The sequence below is a fragment of the Nannospalax galili genome, unplaced genomic scaffold (assembly GCF_000622305.1).
Source record: "Nannospalax galili isolate Female #2095 unplaced genomic scaffold, S.galili_v1.0 scaffold2094, whole genome shotgun sequence".
Taxonomy (NCBI): Eukaryota; Metazoa; Chordata; class Mammalia; order Rodentia; family Spalacidae; genus Nannospalax; species Nannospalax galili.
The window spans coordinates 277,489-293,422 of NW_008335359.1; the positions used below are offsets into that span (position 1 = coordinate 277,489).

The following is a 15,934-nucleotide window of genomic DNA, read 5'->3' on the forward strand; positions in this document are numbered from 1 at the left end:
CCCTGGAAACGCTCACCACTCACAGACAACACGAACAAGGTGGGGTGGGAAAAATTTTATTAGACTGGGCTTTCAGCCTCGGCCATGTGAGCCCTGTCCACCCCGTGTACGGGTTATGGGGCACCCCCACCACCCTCCTCGTCGTCCTCCACGTCAAGGCCCGGGATGCCACGAATCTGGCACTGCAGCGCCCCGCCCAGCAGGGGTACTGCGCCCTCTTCCTCCTCAGGGGGTGGCGGCGGCGGCAGCGGCGGTGTGGCAGTCGCGGGGGCGGGTTCCTGGGGCACCGGAGGCTGTGCTGGCATGTCCTCTCTGAGCCCTGCCATTTCTGGTGCTCCCTCCTCCAGAGTAGCACCCTCCACCTCGTCCTGCTCCTTCTCTTCTTCCGGGCTGTCGGTGAAAGGATTCTCGCCCTACAGGGATTGGCACAGACTTTGAAGGGCGGAAGAACTGGCAAGGATGGTCTGGGGACAAGGACCAGGCAAGGAAACACAGGACTGACATTACACCTTCATCCTCACCTCACCTTAAGATAGCGCTCCAGTTTCTTGCTAATGAGCTTATTGTTGAGGATACTGCGAGCCACCATGAGAGAGGACTTCTTAGACTGCTCCATCATGAGCTATAGGCAGGACAGATAAGGCTGGAGAGGCTGTTCTGGGGGCAAACCTTGCTCTTCCACCCCTGGCTCAGCTCCACCAAGGACCAGACCTAGAGTCTTAGTGTCTCCACCTGGGGCACGGGTGTCCAGTCTCTCTATAAATATGCAACTATGGCTTTATCTGATCTTGTTGCAATGTTCCATTCATCCACATCTTACAGTATTGATACTTATCTACAGGTGTAGATCTACCTTTATAGTTGTATTGCAGAAATCTGATGTGCTTATATCTATATTAAGTGCTGGGCCTTAATATAGTAGCACAGGCATGTAATCCCAGCTACCAGAAGACTGCAAATTCAGGAATTCAAAGGCAATCTGGGCAACTTAGACCCTCTGTCAAAAAGTAAAGGTGGCTAGAGATCAGATTTATCATTCCCAAAGCCCTAGGTTCAGTCCCCAGAGACACACAAACACACAATACAGGTGAGCAAATTAAAAAACCTATTAAAAGTGAAATGTAAAAACCACAAGGGCTGGCAAGATGGCTCTGTGGGAAAAGGCATGTGCCACCAAGCATAACAACCAGAGTTCAGTCCCCAGTTCCCACATTATGGAGAGAACTTCCAAAGGTTCTGATTCTATATATGCACACATACACACAATCATTCAATAAATGTAGTTTTTCAAAAGGTAACAAGAAGCAAATTTCCCCTAACACAAAAGGAGATTGTTTAGGAGCAAAATGGAGAGCATAAAAATGGAAACAGCCATGGTGATCAACACTCAAGAAGCAGAAACAGGAGCATCACTCCAAGTTCAAGCCCAGCCTTATCTACATAGTTCCAAGACAGCTTGGGCTACATCTCTAGGGCTATGTAAGACTCAGCCACAAAAACCACCACCACCACCATGTGTGGTGGCAGGAGGCAGAGGCAGGTGGATCTCTGTGTTTCAGGCCAGCTGGGGCTGTAGGGAGACGCTGTCTTAAAAAGACAAAAATAAAAAATAAAATTTTTAAAAAGCTGGATGAGGCAGCATGTGCTTATAAAATCCCAGCACAGGGAAAAGTGGAGACAGGCTGATCCCTGAAACTCACTGGTTACCCAGCAAAGCCTACTCATGGGTTCCAGGCAATGAGACTCTGACTCTTCCCCCTTCTACCCACCCCAAAAAGGGGGATGGTGCCTAAGGAATGCCTGGGTTGTCTTCTGGCCTCCAAACCACAGGAACATACATGCACACATACTCAAACCTACATCCCCACCACATACATTAGAAGAAGCAAACAAACTGGGAGCCTGAAAATTAGAGTGGACAGACTTCTAACCTAGCAGTCTAAACTGATGAAAATTTAAAAACAAAACCAAAAAACTACTATTTAAAATCTCTGAAAATTAGGCTGGAGAGATAGTTTAGCAGTTTTGAGCTCTTGCAGAGAACCAGGGTTCAATTCCTGGTACCCACGCAGTAGCTCACAACCACTTTTAACTCCAGTTCCATGGAAGCCACCACCATCTTCTAGGAACCAAGCACACACATGGTGTACATAACACTCATGCAGGCACTCAAGACACATAAAAATAAATTGAAAAAAAAAAAAAAAACAGTCTCTGGAAATGCTCCAAAGGACCGACAGTAGATAAAGAAATGTTAACTAAGGAAAAGATACTAGACTAGTGAGAGCAATAGTTACTTTTCTCACCCTGACCTCGATATCTGCTGCTGAGGCTCAGCCTGAGTGTGTATAGCAATAACAGCTTTCTTTTACCCTGCCCACAATAAGAGCAGAGGCTTGACCAGGGGAATAGTGTTCTGAGAGTGCTGAGGCCCACATATCCTTGTTTGTTCATAAAGTGAAAGGAGAGAGATAAGTCAAGAGCAGAGAGAGGTTACAGCTAGCTCACCTCCCCTTTTTCTGAAAGCTGTGAAGTGACTCAAAGAGAAGTGCTTCTATGTCCTAGGTGCAGAGATTTTACGTAGGAACAAACCCAGTCTCAGAACAGTGAGTACTCAATCTCTTCCCACAGATTAGAGAGGGATATAAACACAACTGAAAGCCAGATAGACTGCTAGAAAGAACCAGTACAATAGCTAAGAATAGCCTCCCTGGATTGAGAATAAATTTCTAACAATAACCTCAAAAACTATCCCGGCAGGGCTGGGAAGCCATCAAGAATACTCGCTGCTCTTGTAGAGGACCCAGGTTTGGTTCCCAGCACTATCACAGCAGCTCACAACACCTGTAACTCCAATTCCAGGGGATTCAATGCCCTCTTCTGGCCAGTAAGGACACAGGGCATGCATGTGATCCATATATATGTATACATATATATATGCATGTATATATATACATACATGTGCAGACAAAAAACTCACATAGAATAAATCTTATAAAAGAAAGGAATAAGGGAAAGAAAGAAACCTTTAAAGAAGCCCCAACTGAAATGAAGGGGTGCTAGGGATGAACTCAGGGTCTCATGCATGCTAGAGAAATATTCTACCCCTAAGCCACACCCCAGTCCAAGATCAGAAAGCAATTCAGGTCCCAGGGCACATGGCTGAGAACAAAAGAACAATCAGTCAGAAATTAATGGAGTTTAATACAACTGGTACAGCTGGGAAAGAACCAGAGACAGCTCACTTAAAACCACTTTAAGGTGACTCCCAGTTATCCAGGGTAATGGTAACTTGCCCATGGGTTCCCCCTCTTAAAACACAACATCAGTTTCCCACTACAGTGAAGAAAGAGACCTCACCAATAAATACCCTACTAAAAGAAGTTGGTTGGTTCTGGAGATGTGGCTCACTGGTAGAGTGCTTGTCCAGAATATACAAGGCCCCAGATTCCAACCCCAGCACTCTTAGAAAGGGAGGAAAAGAATTGGGATAGTTACTAAGCAAACAGATAGGCAAATAACAATAACAAGATGCTGGTGTGGGGAGAGTGGGATCGGTGCCTAGAGCAGTGACAGTATAACAGTATCTAAGATAACTAGTTTCCAAAAGTTACCAGACGGCCAAAGGGAAATGATCCACACAGAGAAAAACAGCAAACAGAAAGGACTAGACAGTGACTACATATCAGTTTCAACAAAGACTTCAGAGTTGAAATGAAAAAATTTAAGGGGTTGGAGAAATGGCTCAGCAGTTAAGAACACTGGTTGTTCTTGCAGAAGACCCAGGTTCCAATCCCAGCACCCACATAGCAGCTAACAACTGTCCGTAACTCCAATCCCAGGGGATCCGACAGCCTCTTCTGACCTCCAAGGGCACTGCACAACACAGGTGCACTTACCTACATGCAGACAATACACATACATAAAATAAAAATAATAAAATTTTTAAAAAAATTAACTAAATGCTTGAAGTAAAAAGTGTTAAATATATACTACCTCATCAAGTAGACAATATCAAAGATACAGTAATACCCTTTAAAAAAATAAAATTATAAAAATAAAATTTTTATAAAAGTACAATTAAATTGGTTAAGAAGTGTAGCAACAGCCAGGCGTGGTGGTGCACACCTTTAATTCCAGCACTTGGGAGGCAGAGGCAGGGGGATGTCTGTGAGTTCAAGGCTGGCCTGGTCTACATAGTGAGTTCCAGGACAGCTGGGGCTATAGGGAGACCCTGTCTCAAAAAAAGAGCCCCCCCCCAAAAAAAAGTGTAGCAACAGAAACAAAAAAAATTATCAGAAGGGTTAACAGCAGATTTTAATTGAAGATTCAATGAACCCGTAGCTTAAGAATTATACAGTAGGGTCCTGTCTTCAGCTTTCTCTCCTACAAAAATGGAATAAAACTTGACACTGGGGATTTTTTGTGGTTGTTGTTGTTCTTTTTGAGACAGGGTCTCCCTGTAGCCGCAGCTGGCCTGGAATTCACTATGTAGACCAGGCTGGCCTTGAACTCACAGAGACCCGCCTGCCTCTGCTGAGATTAAAGGTATGCACCACAACACCCAGCAGTGGGGATTTTTTTTTAAAGTTTTTATTTTTATTTTATGTGTATGGATGTTTTGCCTGTACCTATTTATGTGTACCATGTGCACACACTGCCCAAAGAAGAACAGGACATCAGATCCTTAGGAACTAGAGTTACAGACAGTTGTGAGCTGCTATGTAGATGCTGGGAACTGAACCAGAGTCTTCTGTAAGGGCAGCAAGTGCTCTGAACTGCTAAGCCATCATCTCTCCAGCCCTACAGTGGAGATTTGAATTTATTTGTAGTTATATGTGAAAGTCAGAGGACAATTTTCAAGAGTTCTCTCTTTCTACCATATGGGTCCTGGAGAATAAAACTCAGGCCAGAAAGTGCCTTTACCTACTTGCTGAGCCATCTCCTTGGCCCAACAGTGGGGATTTGAAGGAGGGCCAGGTCATTGAACTAGGGAACTCTATTTTGCTTCTGAATCCATTCTGTTTCATTTCCTTCCTTCTGAATTTGCCGCGAGTTACAGTTATCTTGGATCACAGAAACATTTAATATCTAAGACAAAAATCAAAACTGCTCCCTAAGAAAGAAGCCTTTTTGGCACCAACATAGCTCCATATGGGAGGTAGTAGTCAGCTATCACCTACTACTATGCAACCCCGATCCCTGCCTGTTTTTCTTTCCCTTCAAACTAAGACTTCTGTTAGCAGTCTGAAGATAGATTTTTAGGTCATTAACCCTTTGTCCATGCCAGTGTAAGAGCACTGTTAATAAAGATCCTTTTCTGCCTTCACCACTGTCTCTTTGATTGGCTTTCTAGGACTGACAGCGCACAGTCATTAGGACTCCCTGGGGCTGGAGCTTCTGCTCAAACTCAAGCAATAATCACATAATCTTGAGAGGAAAAAAAATCAGTGAAGAAAAATGAATAGTCTCAGACAGTGCAGGACACCACTAAGTTACTCAACAAATGTAATGACACTTGACACATGCAAAAAAAAATTTTTTTGGAAGAAATAATGGCTGAAAGCTTTCTCAGACTGATGAAAACCTTTAATCTACACAATGAAGCAGTTCAATGACAATCTAAGTAGAATCAAAATAAACCTACAAAAAGTCCAGCAAAAAACCCAAAACACCAAAAGCCCAAGACAAGGTAAGGTCTTAAAAGTAGCAAGAGAGAAACAAATCCTCACTTCCAGGGGAATCCCAGTTAGGTTATAAAATGTTCCATCAGAAACAACCTGAAGGCTGTAAGGATAACATTTGAAATGCTTTCAGAAAACAACTGTCAACCCAGAATCTCATACCTAGCAAAGCTACCTTCCAAAATAAAGGCAAAACAGACATAATATTAAAGAAAGCTCTTTAGATTGAAAGAGCATACCCCTAGTCAGTAATGTGAACTCACACAGAACAGTACACTGTTATTAGGCAATTATAATTATAAAAGACAGTGTAAACTGCGTGTGTTGGCCCATGTCTATAATCACAGCACTTTGGAGGCTGAAGAAGGAAAATCACTACATTTGAGACTAGCTAGGCTATAGTGTGAGATCCTCTTGAAAAACAACAAAAAGGCTGGTTGTATTGGCACATGCCTGTTATCCCAGCACTTGAAAGTGCAAAACAAAGGATCATAAAGTAGTTCAAGATCATCTTTGCCTACACAGTGCATACAAAGTCAGTTTGGGCTATGTGAGACCCTGTCTCAAAAAAAAATTCATGTATAAAAATATAAAAATTGCCCAGCGTGGTGGTGCACGCCTTTGATCCCAGCACTGGGGAGGCAGAGGCAGGTGGATCTTTGTGAGTTCGAGGCCAGCCTGGTCTACATAGTGAGTTCCAGGACAGGTGGGGCTCCCAGCACCTACGTGTCTGTAACTCTAGTTTCAGGGAATTTGATATCCTCTTCTGGCTGCCAAGGGCACCAGACATGTACATGGTGCACATACATACACATGGGGAAAACACTCATACACATAAAAATGTCTTTTTTTAAAAAAGAATAAATTTAACAACCTTAAAAAAAAAAACCCAAAGCAAAGTTTAGGTTTTTTCGGGGGGGGGGGGTTGTCTGTTTTGTTTTTCTTTGTTTTTGAGACAGGGTCTCACTACTATGTAGCTGGGGCTAGTCAGGAACTCACAGAGATCTGCCGGTCTGTCTTCCCAGTGCTAAGATGAAAAAGTGTGGGCTGGGCCAGGTATGGGGGGTGCATACCTTTAATTCCAGCACTTAGGGGGCAGACACAGGCGGATCTGAATTCTAGGACATCCAGGGCTACAAAGGCAGACCTTGTCTCAAAAAGCCTGGCACAACCCAACATAAAGACAAAACAATGAGCTCTGGAATGGTGGTGTACATTTAGAATTCCAGAACTTGGGAGGCAGAAGCAGGAAGAGTGTTTCAAGTTGGAGCTCAGCCCAGACTACATAGTGAGACACTCTCTCCATAAACAACAAAAAATAAACAACCCCTCACCTCCCTCCAAAAAAGAACCAGGAACAATAAGACAGAATTTAGAGAACAGAAATAAACCCCCACAGCCATGGTCCACTGTCTTTCTACAAGGTCTTTTACCAGGTGAAAGAACAGTCTTCCAAGTGGTACAGGAATAACTGGGTATCCACACACACAAAAATGAAATCAAATCCTTACCTCATACCATAGAAAACAATTAAATGGGTTGAGGCCTAAATTGTAAAAGCTAAAACCATAAAACTCTTAAAAGGGTTATGTGTGGCACGAGGCAGAGGCAGGAGGATTGCTGTATCAAGTTCAATGCTAGGCCACCTGACTACATAGTGACTGTCAGGCCAGGCAGTAACACACAATGAGAGCCTATCTCAAAAAAGAGGGAGGTCCCCTTCCAGATCTTGGATTTGTTAATGCGTTTCTAGATAACAGCACCCAAGGCATAAATAATAAAAAATTTAAAATACAATGGATTTTACCAAAATTAAATATTTGGCTGGGTATATATCCCAAGTACTCAGGTAGCTGAGACAGGAGGATCTCAAGAAGTAGCCTAGCAAGCTCCAGGCCAGCCTGATCTACAGTGCTAGATTCTACAACAAAACAAAACAAAATAAAACAAAAGAAAACAAAACAAAACAAAACACCAGCACAGCTGGGGATATTGCACAGTGATAGAGTGCTTGCCTATCATGTACAAGGCTGCTGGTTCACTCAGTTCTAAGCACTACAAAAGAAGAAAGCAAGCAAACAAAATCCTCTTGTGAAGAGAAGACACATCAAGACACAATCAGGTGTAACTGTGCATGCCTTCAGTCCCAGCACTTGGGAGGCAGAGGTAGGCAGGTCTCTTTGAATTTCAGGCCAGCTTAGTCTACATGGTGAGTTCCAGGCCAGCTGGGCTACACGGTGAGACGAGACCCCGTCTTAAAGTACTAACAGCATGCATGAGATTCTAAGTTCAACCTTCAGTACTGAAAACAACAAAAGCCAAACAAAAACTCTTAATAACTGAAGACAACACAACTTTAAAATAACCAAAGAATCTGAGTAGACTTCTCCAAGGATCTGAGTAGACTTCTTCTTTTAACTCGATAGGATAGCTAGACTACAACGTCAGGGTAAGTGTTGGTGAAAGGACTGGGACTGTAGCTCAGCTTACGGCAGGGTGTCTGCCTAGCATGCATGTGGTACTAGGCTCCATACCCAGTACCACATAAACTAGGCATATAGCTATAATCCCAGCAGTTAGGGTACAGGAGGATCAGGATCATGCTCAGCCACACAGAGGGGCTAGCCCGGGCTATAAGAGACCAAGCTTCCTTCAAACAAATACCAGTATGTGCAGAAACTTGTTGCCTATGAGTATATAAAATGATACAGCCACTTTGGAAAACAATTTGACAGCTTCTCAAAGCAATTAAAGAGCTAGAGTTTAGCCAGGCGTGGTGGCGTGTGCCTTTAATCCCAGCACTTGGGAGGCAGAGGCAGGTTGATCTCTTTGAGTTCAAGGCCAGCCTGGTCTACATAGTTAGTTCCAGGATAGCTGGGGCTACAGAGAGACCCTGTCTCAAAAAGACAAAAAAAAAGAGCTAGAGTTTAATCCAAACATTTCAACCCTAGTAGTCGGGTTTTTTTTTTTTTTTTTTTTTTTTTTTTTCATTCTCTGTAGCCCCAGCTATCCTGGAACTCACTATGTAGACCAGGCTGGCCTTGAACTCACAGAGATCTGCCTGACTCTGCCTCCCAAGTGCTGGAACTACAGGTGTGTGCCACCACGTCCAGCTTCGACCCTAGTTTTTAACATGTTTTTAACACATTAACTTGTAAACCAATGCCCCTAAGAGCATTATTCATTATAGTTAAAAGGTGGCAACAACCCAGATGCCCAAGAGGCTGAATGGATAAAAAGCCTTCTTATTTAAGCAATGAATATACTAAGACATACAAAGAAACTAAGTTGATACATGCTACAATGTAGATGATCCCTGAAAAATACTATACTAGTGAAAGAGGCCAAATCACAGATCATGTATATTGTGATTGTACTTATATGTCAGGAATGAGCAAACAAAGTAACGTGGAAGTTGCCTAGGACTGGAGTTAGATGAACTGTTAGGGGTGGGTGATAGCTAACATGTCCTATAATTGATTGTAGTGTGGATAAGAAACCACTGAATTTAAAAAAAGAAGTGTGTGTTATATTTGTGTACAGTGTGTTTTGTGTGTGGTGTATGTATCTGTTGTGTGCGTGTATGTGTACATGGGCAGAAGGTAAAGTTGGGTATCTTTCCTTGATAGCTTTCCATCTTTTTCTTTCTCCTTTTGGTTTTTTTCAGACAGGATTTTATTATGTAGACCAGGCTGGCCTGAAACTCACCTCCACCTCCAGAGCACTAAAATTAAAGATGCACCACCACACCTTTATTTTTTGAGCCAGTGTGTCTCACTGAACCTGAAGCCCACCGATTCAGCTAAACTAAAGAACCAATGAGCTTTAGGAATTCACCTGTCTCCGTGTCACCTAGCCCTGAGATTACAGGCATATAAAGCCAAGCCTAGCTTTTCCTATGGGTGTTGGAGATCTGAATTCTGGTCCTCATCCTGTGCAGTATGCATTTTACTAACTGAGGGTATGTGTATGGTTTTGTTTGTTTTGAGGGACTCTAATGTAGCTCCAGCTGGCCTTGAATTTGCAATCCTCAGCCTTTCCAGTGCTAGATTTCTAGGTGTTTTCCACAAAACTAAGATGTACCAACTCAACTATACATCTTAAACTAGATGGATTATAGGTACTGTCAATTACAACTTAGCAAGCAGTTACAAGAGTAATAGTAACTGGAAACTTTTTAATCATTCTTTGGTCTAAAACTTATTTTTGTTTGATTGCTTCTTTTTTTTTTAAAGATAGGGTCTTATGGGGCTGGAGAGATAGCTCAGCGGTTAAGAGCATGGACTACTCTTGCAGAGGACCCGGGTTTGATTCCCAGCACCCATGTGGCTGCTATGAACCATCCTTAACTCCAGTTCCAGGGGAATCTGAAGCCCTCTTCTGACCTCCACAGCATTGCATGACATGGGTGCACTCACATACATACAGGCAATACACTCATACACATAAAAAAAAAAAAAAAGATAGAGTCTTACGCTTTTATAGCCCAGGCTGGCCAGGAACACACCATGTAGTTCAGGTTGACCTAGAACTAACAGCAATCCTTCTGTATCAGCCTCCCAAGTGCTAAGATTACAGATGTGAGCCATCACCATGCCTGGTTAGTCCAAAACTCTCAAAAGCATAACACTCAAATTTTATTAAAGTTGTCTTACCTGGAATCCCACCACTCGAGGCAAAGACAGAATCTCTGTCGATTTTGACTTTATTTTCCTATTACTCATTTTCCCTACATTTTATGTCATGTACTCTCCAGCCTCTTCCACAAACAATCTTCTCTCTCCCTTGCTGATAACTAAACTGGATAAGGCATTGACAAAATTCAACATTCCTTCATGATACAAGTCCTAACGGAGGCTGGGAGTGGTTCTGTACACCTTTAATCCCAGCAGTTTAGAGGCCAGCCTGGTCTACATAATGAGTTCCAGGCCAGCTGGGGCTACAAAACATATCTCAACATAATAAAGGCAAGCTTATATATGACAAACTTATGCTAAATGCAGGAAAAGAAAATTTCTTCTAAAATAGAAATGAGACAAAGGTGCTCACTTTTTTTTTTTTTTTTTTTTTTTTTTTTTTTTTTTTTAGCTGTCCTGGAACTCACGCTGTCCTGGAACTATGTAGACCAGGCCGGCCTCTGCCTCCCGAGTGCTGGGATTAAAGGCGTGCGTCACCATGCCCAGCTTTTTTTAAAAGACAGTCTCCTGTACTTCAAGGTGGCCTGGAACTTCCTATGTAACAAAAGATGACCTTTAATTTCTAATTCTTCTAAGTGTTAGGATTACAAACATGAGTCACCATGCCAGGCTCACTCTACTCTTATTTAATATATTGCTCAGAATTTTGGCTAGAGCAGTAACACAACAGAAAGAAATATAAAGGATACAAACAGCAAAAGAAGAAGTCAAATTATCCCTATTTCAGAAGGCATGATCCTGCACTGAAGATATCCTAAAGATTCAACCAGAAAACTATGAACTTGAATTGGGTGTGGTGGGGAACACCTTTAATCCCAGTACTCAGGAGACAGAAGCAGAATTTGAGGCCAGCCTTGTCTAAATAGTGAGTTCTAGGCCACCCAGAGCTGCATAGGGACATCCTGTCTCAAACAACAATAACAAAGAACCTCTTAGACCTGATAAACATTTTCAGTAAAGTAACAGGATACAAAACTGACAGTAGCTTTTTAATATATCAATAACAAACTTTCTAAGAAAATGTAATAAGGCACCTTCTTGACCACAGCTACGCCATATTAAAGTTTAGGCTGACTCTAGTATCTGAAATTATCAGGCAGTTGGCCTAGGGTATGGGAACACACATCAGCAGGACCCAGTTGTCTTGGGAACAGGTTAGTGTGTCCTGGAGAGCACCTGGTAACTGCAGATTTATGGCTTCTGTAGGTAATGCTTGGCTTGCTTCTGCAAAATAGTAATTGTTGGTTTAATTACTTTTCACCCTTGGTTATGGTTTCTCTGTATAAAAGCTTACCCTAGAGATGGTTTGGGGCTACACACTTGGGTTCCAACACCCTTGTGTAGTAGCCCTGGCAGTAATGACTTTCATTTGGCAAAACTTTGTCTGAGTGGTCTTCTCTGGTAAAGCACCCCACAACAAAAGAAACTGGGGAAAATCTCTCATTCACAAAAGCTTAAAACAAACAAAGGAAACCCTAGGAATAAACCCATCAAAGCAGCAAGTGAAAGACCTCTACAATGTAAAATTTAAGATAATGAAGAAATTGAAGAATTTACTAGAAGATGGAAACTCCCATGTTCATAAATTAGCAGAATTAGTATTATGAAAATGGCTATATTGCTAGAAGTTGTTTACAGATTCAATGCAATCCCTATCAAAATTCCAATGACATTCTACACAGAACTAAAAAAAAAAAAAACAAAAACCCAAAATGAATATGGAAACACCAAAGACCCCGAAGAAGCAAAACAATCCTGAGGAAAACAATACTGGAGATATCACAATTACCTGGCCTCAGATTTTACCACAGAGCCATGGTGGCAAAGACAACATGGTACTGGAACAAAAATAGATCAGTGGAATAGAAGAGAGGACTCAGAAATAAACCCACAAAGCTACAGTCACCTCATTTTGACAAAGGTATCAAAAATATATATTTTTTTGGATATATAATTTTGGGAAAAAATATATATAGGATAGTATATATATTGGATGGTCTCTTCAACAAAAGGTACTGGGAAAACTGGATATCTATATATAGAAGGATGAAACTAGATCTCTCTCTTACCCTGCAGAAAAACCACAAACATCCACACAGGGCATGGTGGAGTACCTTTAATCCCAGCCCTCGGGAGGCAGAGGAGAGCAGATCTCTATGAGATGGAGTCCAGCCTGGTCCACATAGTGACTTCTGGGCAGGCTGGGATGAGGGAGACCCTGTCAAAGACAAAAACAAAAAACCCTACAAACATGGAAACTGTCAGGGAAAAACACTTCAAGATACAGGCACAAACAAGAACCTTCTGAAAAGGACCCCTAACTAACAGGAAATAATCCCAAGAACTGACAAATGGTATTACATGAAATTTAAAAGGTTTGGAACAGCAAATAAAATACTCACCAGAGAGAGCCTACAGAATGGGAGAAAAATCTTTGCCAACTGCTTATTAAGCAAGGGGTTAATATTTAGCATATACAAAGAACTAAGAAAATTAAGTATCGTGACAAAGATGATTTTTTTTTTTTTTTGTCTTTTTGAGATAGGGTCTCCTTGTAGCCCCAGCTGGCCTTGAACTCATTATGTAGACCAGGCTGGCCTTGAACTCATAGAGAGCTACCTGCCTCCTCCCAAGCACTAGGACTAAAGGCATGCATCACCACACTCGGCTTAGCAAGGATGATTTTAAGGGCAAGAGTGCTTGCTGCTAAATCTGACAATTTGGTAGGAGAGAACTGACTCCTACAAGTTGTACTCTGACTTCCCAAACAAAATAAATGTGTCAAAATTTTTTATTTAAACACCAACCCATTTCTAAATATTCTAATCAATAAACATGCTAATCAACTGAACAAAAGTTTTCAAATGAAACATAAATGACTAATATTTGAAAAAGTGCTCAACATTCTTAGTTATCAGGAACATGCAAATTACAACTATGTCAATATATTCTTACCCTGGTAAGAATGGTTATTTATCAAGAAAACAAATGAGGCTGGAGATGGTTCTGGGGGTAAGAGCATTTGCCTATATATATTGAGGGGAGGTTGTCCATGAAATTAGAAAGGGGGTCATGAGAGTATAAAAATGTCTTCAGGAGGAAGGAAAAAGAAGAAGAATAGAATATATGTGACATAAAAGTGAAGGGGGGAACTACTGGGAAAGAGGAAAGAGACCAACAGGAGGGGCTGGGAGACAAGGGAAGGCAGAGGAGGAAAAGAACAAAGTATGTGTGAATACACCACAACAAAACCTATCACTTTGTATGTTAACTTTAAACACTAGTAAAAATGGGGCTGGAGAGATGGCTCAGCGGTTAGGAGCACTGACTGCTCTTGCAGAGGACCAGGGTTCGATTCCCAGCACCCACATGGTGGCTACGAACAGTCCTTAACTCCAGTTCCAGGGGAATCCAAAGCCCTCTTCTGACCTCCACAGCACTGCACGACATGGGTGCACTCACATACATGCAGGCAATGCACTCAATATACATAAAATAAAAATTTAAAAAAAAAATTAATGAGATGTTGAGATGGCTCATCAGGTAAAGGCACTTGCCACCAAACCTGGTAATGTGAGTTTGATCCCTGGAACCCACATGGTAGGAGATCTGATTCCTGCAAGGTTGTCTTCTGACCTCCACACTTGCACTACCGTGCCATGTGAATGTGTGTGAGTGCACACACACACACATAAAATGTAAAAATAACAAAAACCTAATAAAAATTAAATGAGCTGGGGCTGAAGAATGACTCAGTGGCTAAGAGCAACTCCCAGCACTCACATGGCAGCTAACGGTCATCTGTAACTTCAGTTCCAGGGGATCCAATGCCTTCTTCTGACCTCCGTGGGCATTGTATGACATTCACATACAGGCAGACAATACACTCATACACATAAAATTTTATATATATATAAATATAATATAATATTATATTATGTTATAATTATATTATATTATTATATATTATATTATATTAAAATTATATTATATATAATTAAATGAGTCAACAATCTTCTGCCTACCCTTAAATAGTTCAAATCAAACAGTTTGTTCTGGGCAATCCTAGAGCTCTTTGTTGCCAAACCCTAGCCCTCATTTTTCTAGACCTCTCAATTGCATTTCCCCAATTCTGAATATTTGGCCACATGCCAAACCCTGCACTTCATCCCAATAGAAAACTCGCTGCACCCAGAAAGACCAGAGATGAGGAAAAGTTGAGGTGCCATTTTCTTTTTTAAAAAATATTTTATTGGCCAGGTGTGGTAGTGCATGCCTTTAATCCCAGCAACTCGGGAGGCAGAGGCAGGCAGATCTCTGTGAGATTGAGGCCAGCCAGCCTGGTCTCCATAGTGAGTCTGGGCCAGCTGTGGCTACAGGGTGAAAAGACACACACACTCCCAATTTTTTTTTTTTTTTTTTTTTTTTTGGTCTTTTTGAGACAGGGTCTTCCTGTAGCCCCAGCTGTCCTGGAATTCACTATGTAGACAAGATCCTCCTGCCTCTGCCTTCCATGTGCTGGGACTACAGGCGTGCGCCACTACGCTCGGCTCAATATTTATTTTTTTATTTTACATGTATGTGTGTATTGCCTGTAAGTATGCAAGTGCACCAGTGTCATGCAATGTGGAGGTCAGAAGAGGGAGTCAGATCCCCTGGAACTGGAGTTACAGACAGCTGTTAGCCACCATGTGGGTGCTGGGAACTGAACCCAGGTCCTCTGCAAGAGCAACCAGTGTTCTTAACCACTGAGTCATCTTCTCCAGCCCTGAGAGGTGCCATATTCTACACTTACCTTAGGTACTTCCTATTATCTGCTCATAAATGTCTAGGAGCTGCTTCTGTGTGTGATGTCAGCCATGCCTCTTGAGTCCTGGTCCCCAAGCCCTGAGCTCTCTCCTCTCTCTACCGTAATCCTTCCCCCTCATTGAATCTCTAATAGCCACTTATCATTTGTTCAACCAAGAACTACTACTATAACCTCAGAAGGCATGGGAGACACACAGGAAAATGAGACACAATGCACCTATTTTCTTGCCTGTGCTTCTTTCTCTGCATCAGACATCACACCCCTCCCACTCACCATTAGCTATAACTCTGTCACTCAGTCCTGAGTCAGAAACAGGAATTACCTGAGGCTCCTGATTCCTTCCACAAGCCAATGTCCTGTTCCTGTATTTCACCATCTCTCCTCTTTATTCCCAAGGTCAAAGCATTCATTTTTATCCGCCTGGTCATAGACCAGCCTCCACTACCCTTCATGACAGATGTCCAAATCTCTAGTTCACTATTAACTCTAATCCTTTTATTCATCCACTTGGAAACTGTCAACAGAAGCAAGTCTCTGAAGTCCAATTCCCTTCCCTCCTCCAGCAACATAAGAACTGTTTGTTGGCTTCTGTGTTTTCTGAAACTAATTTAGCTGTTGGCACCTATGCACACACAGGTCCTGTATCTCAAGGTGTACTGTTTAAGGTTCAACTCAATATCACCTTCTCTTAAAAGTCTTCACTTCCTGGCCTTCTCTGTGTAGCTGTTGCACTGGGCAGGAAA

The 15,934-nt window shown here is 42.1% G+C and overlaps 1 protein-coding gene across 4 annotated transcripts in view; it reads right to left on the reverse strand.

Annotated features, from left to right (window-relative positions):
* Positions 1-4: 4 nt before the first annotated feature.
* Positions 5-15,934, reverse strand: part of Akap8l (A-kinase anchoring protein 8 like) — a 38,665-nt gene continuing 22,735 nt past the window's right edge. Inside the window, exons 13-14 of one of the 4 annotated variants that reach the window (XM_008829997.3) lie at positions 522-622; positions 5-413 (exon numbers count right to left, since the gene is read on the reverse strand). In XM_008829997.3, coding sequence (XP_008828219.1) covers positions 20-413; positions 522-622 — 495 coding nt within the window. In that variant the 3' untranslated portion in view covers positions 5-19. The remainder of the gene's footprint in view (positions 414-521; positions 623-15,934) is intronic. The other 3 variants (XM_008829998.3, XM_008830000.3, XM_008830001.2) reach the window with 3 other exon arrangements.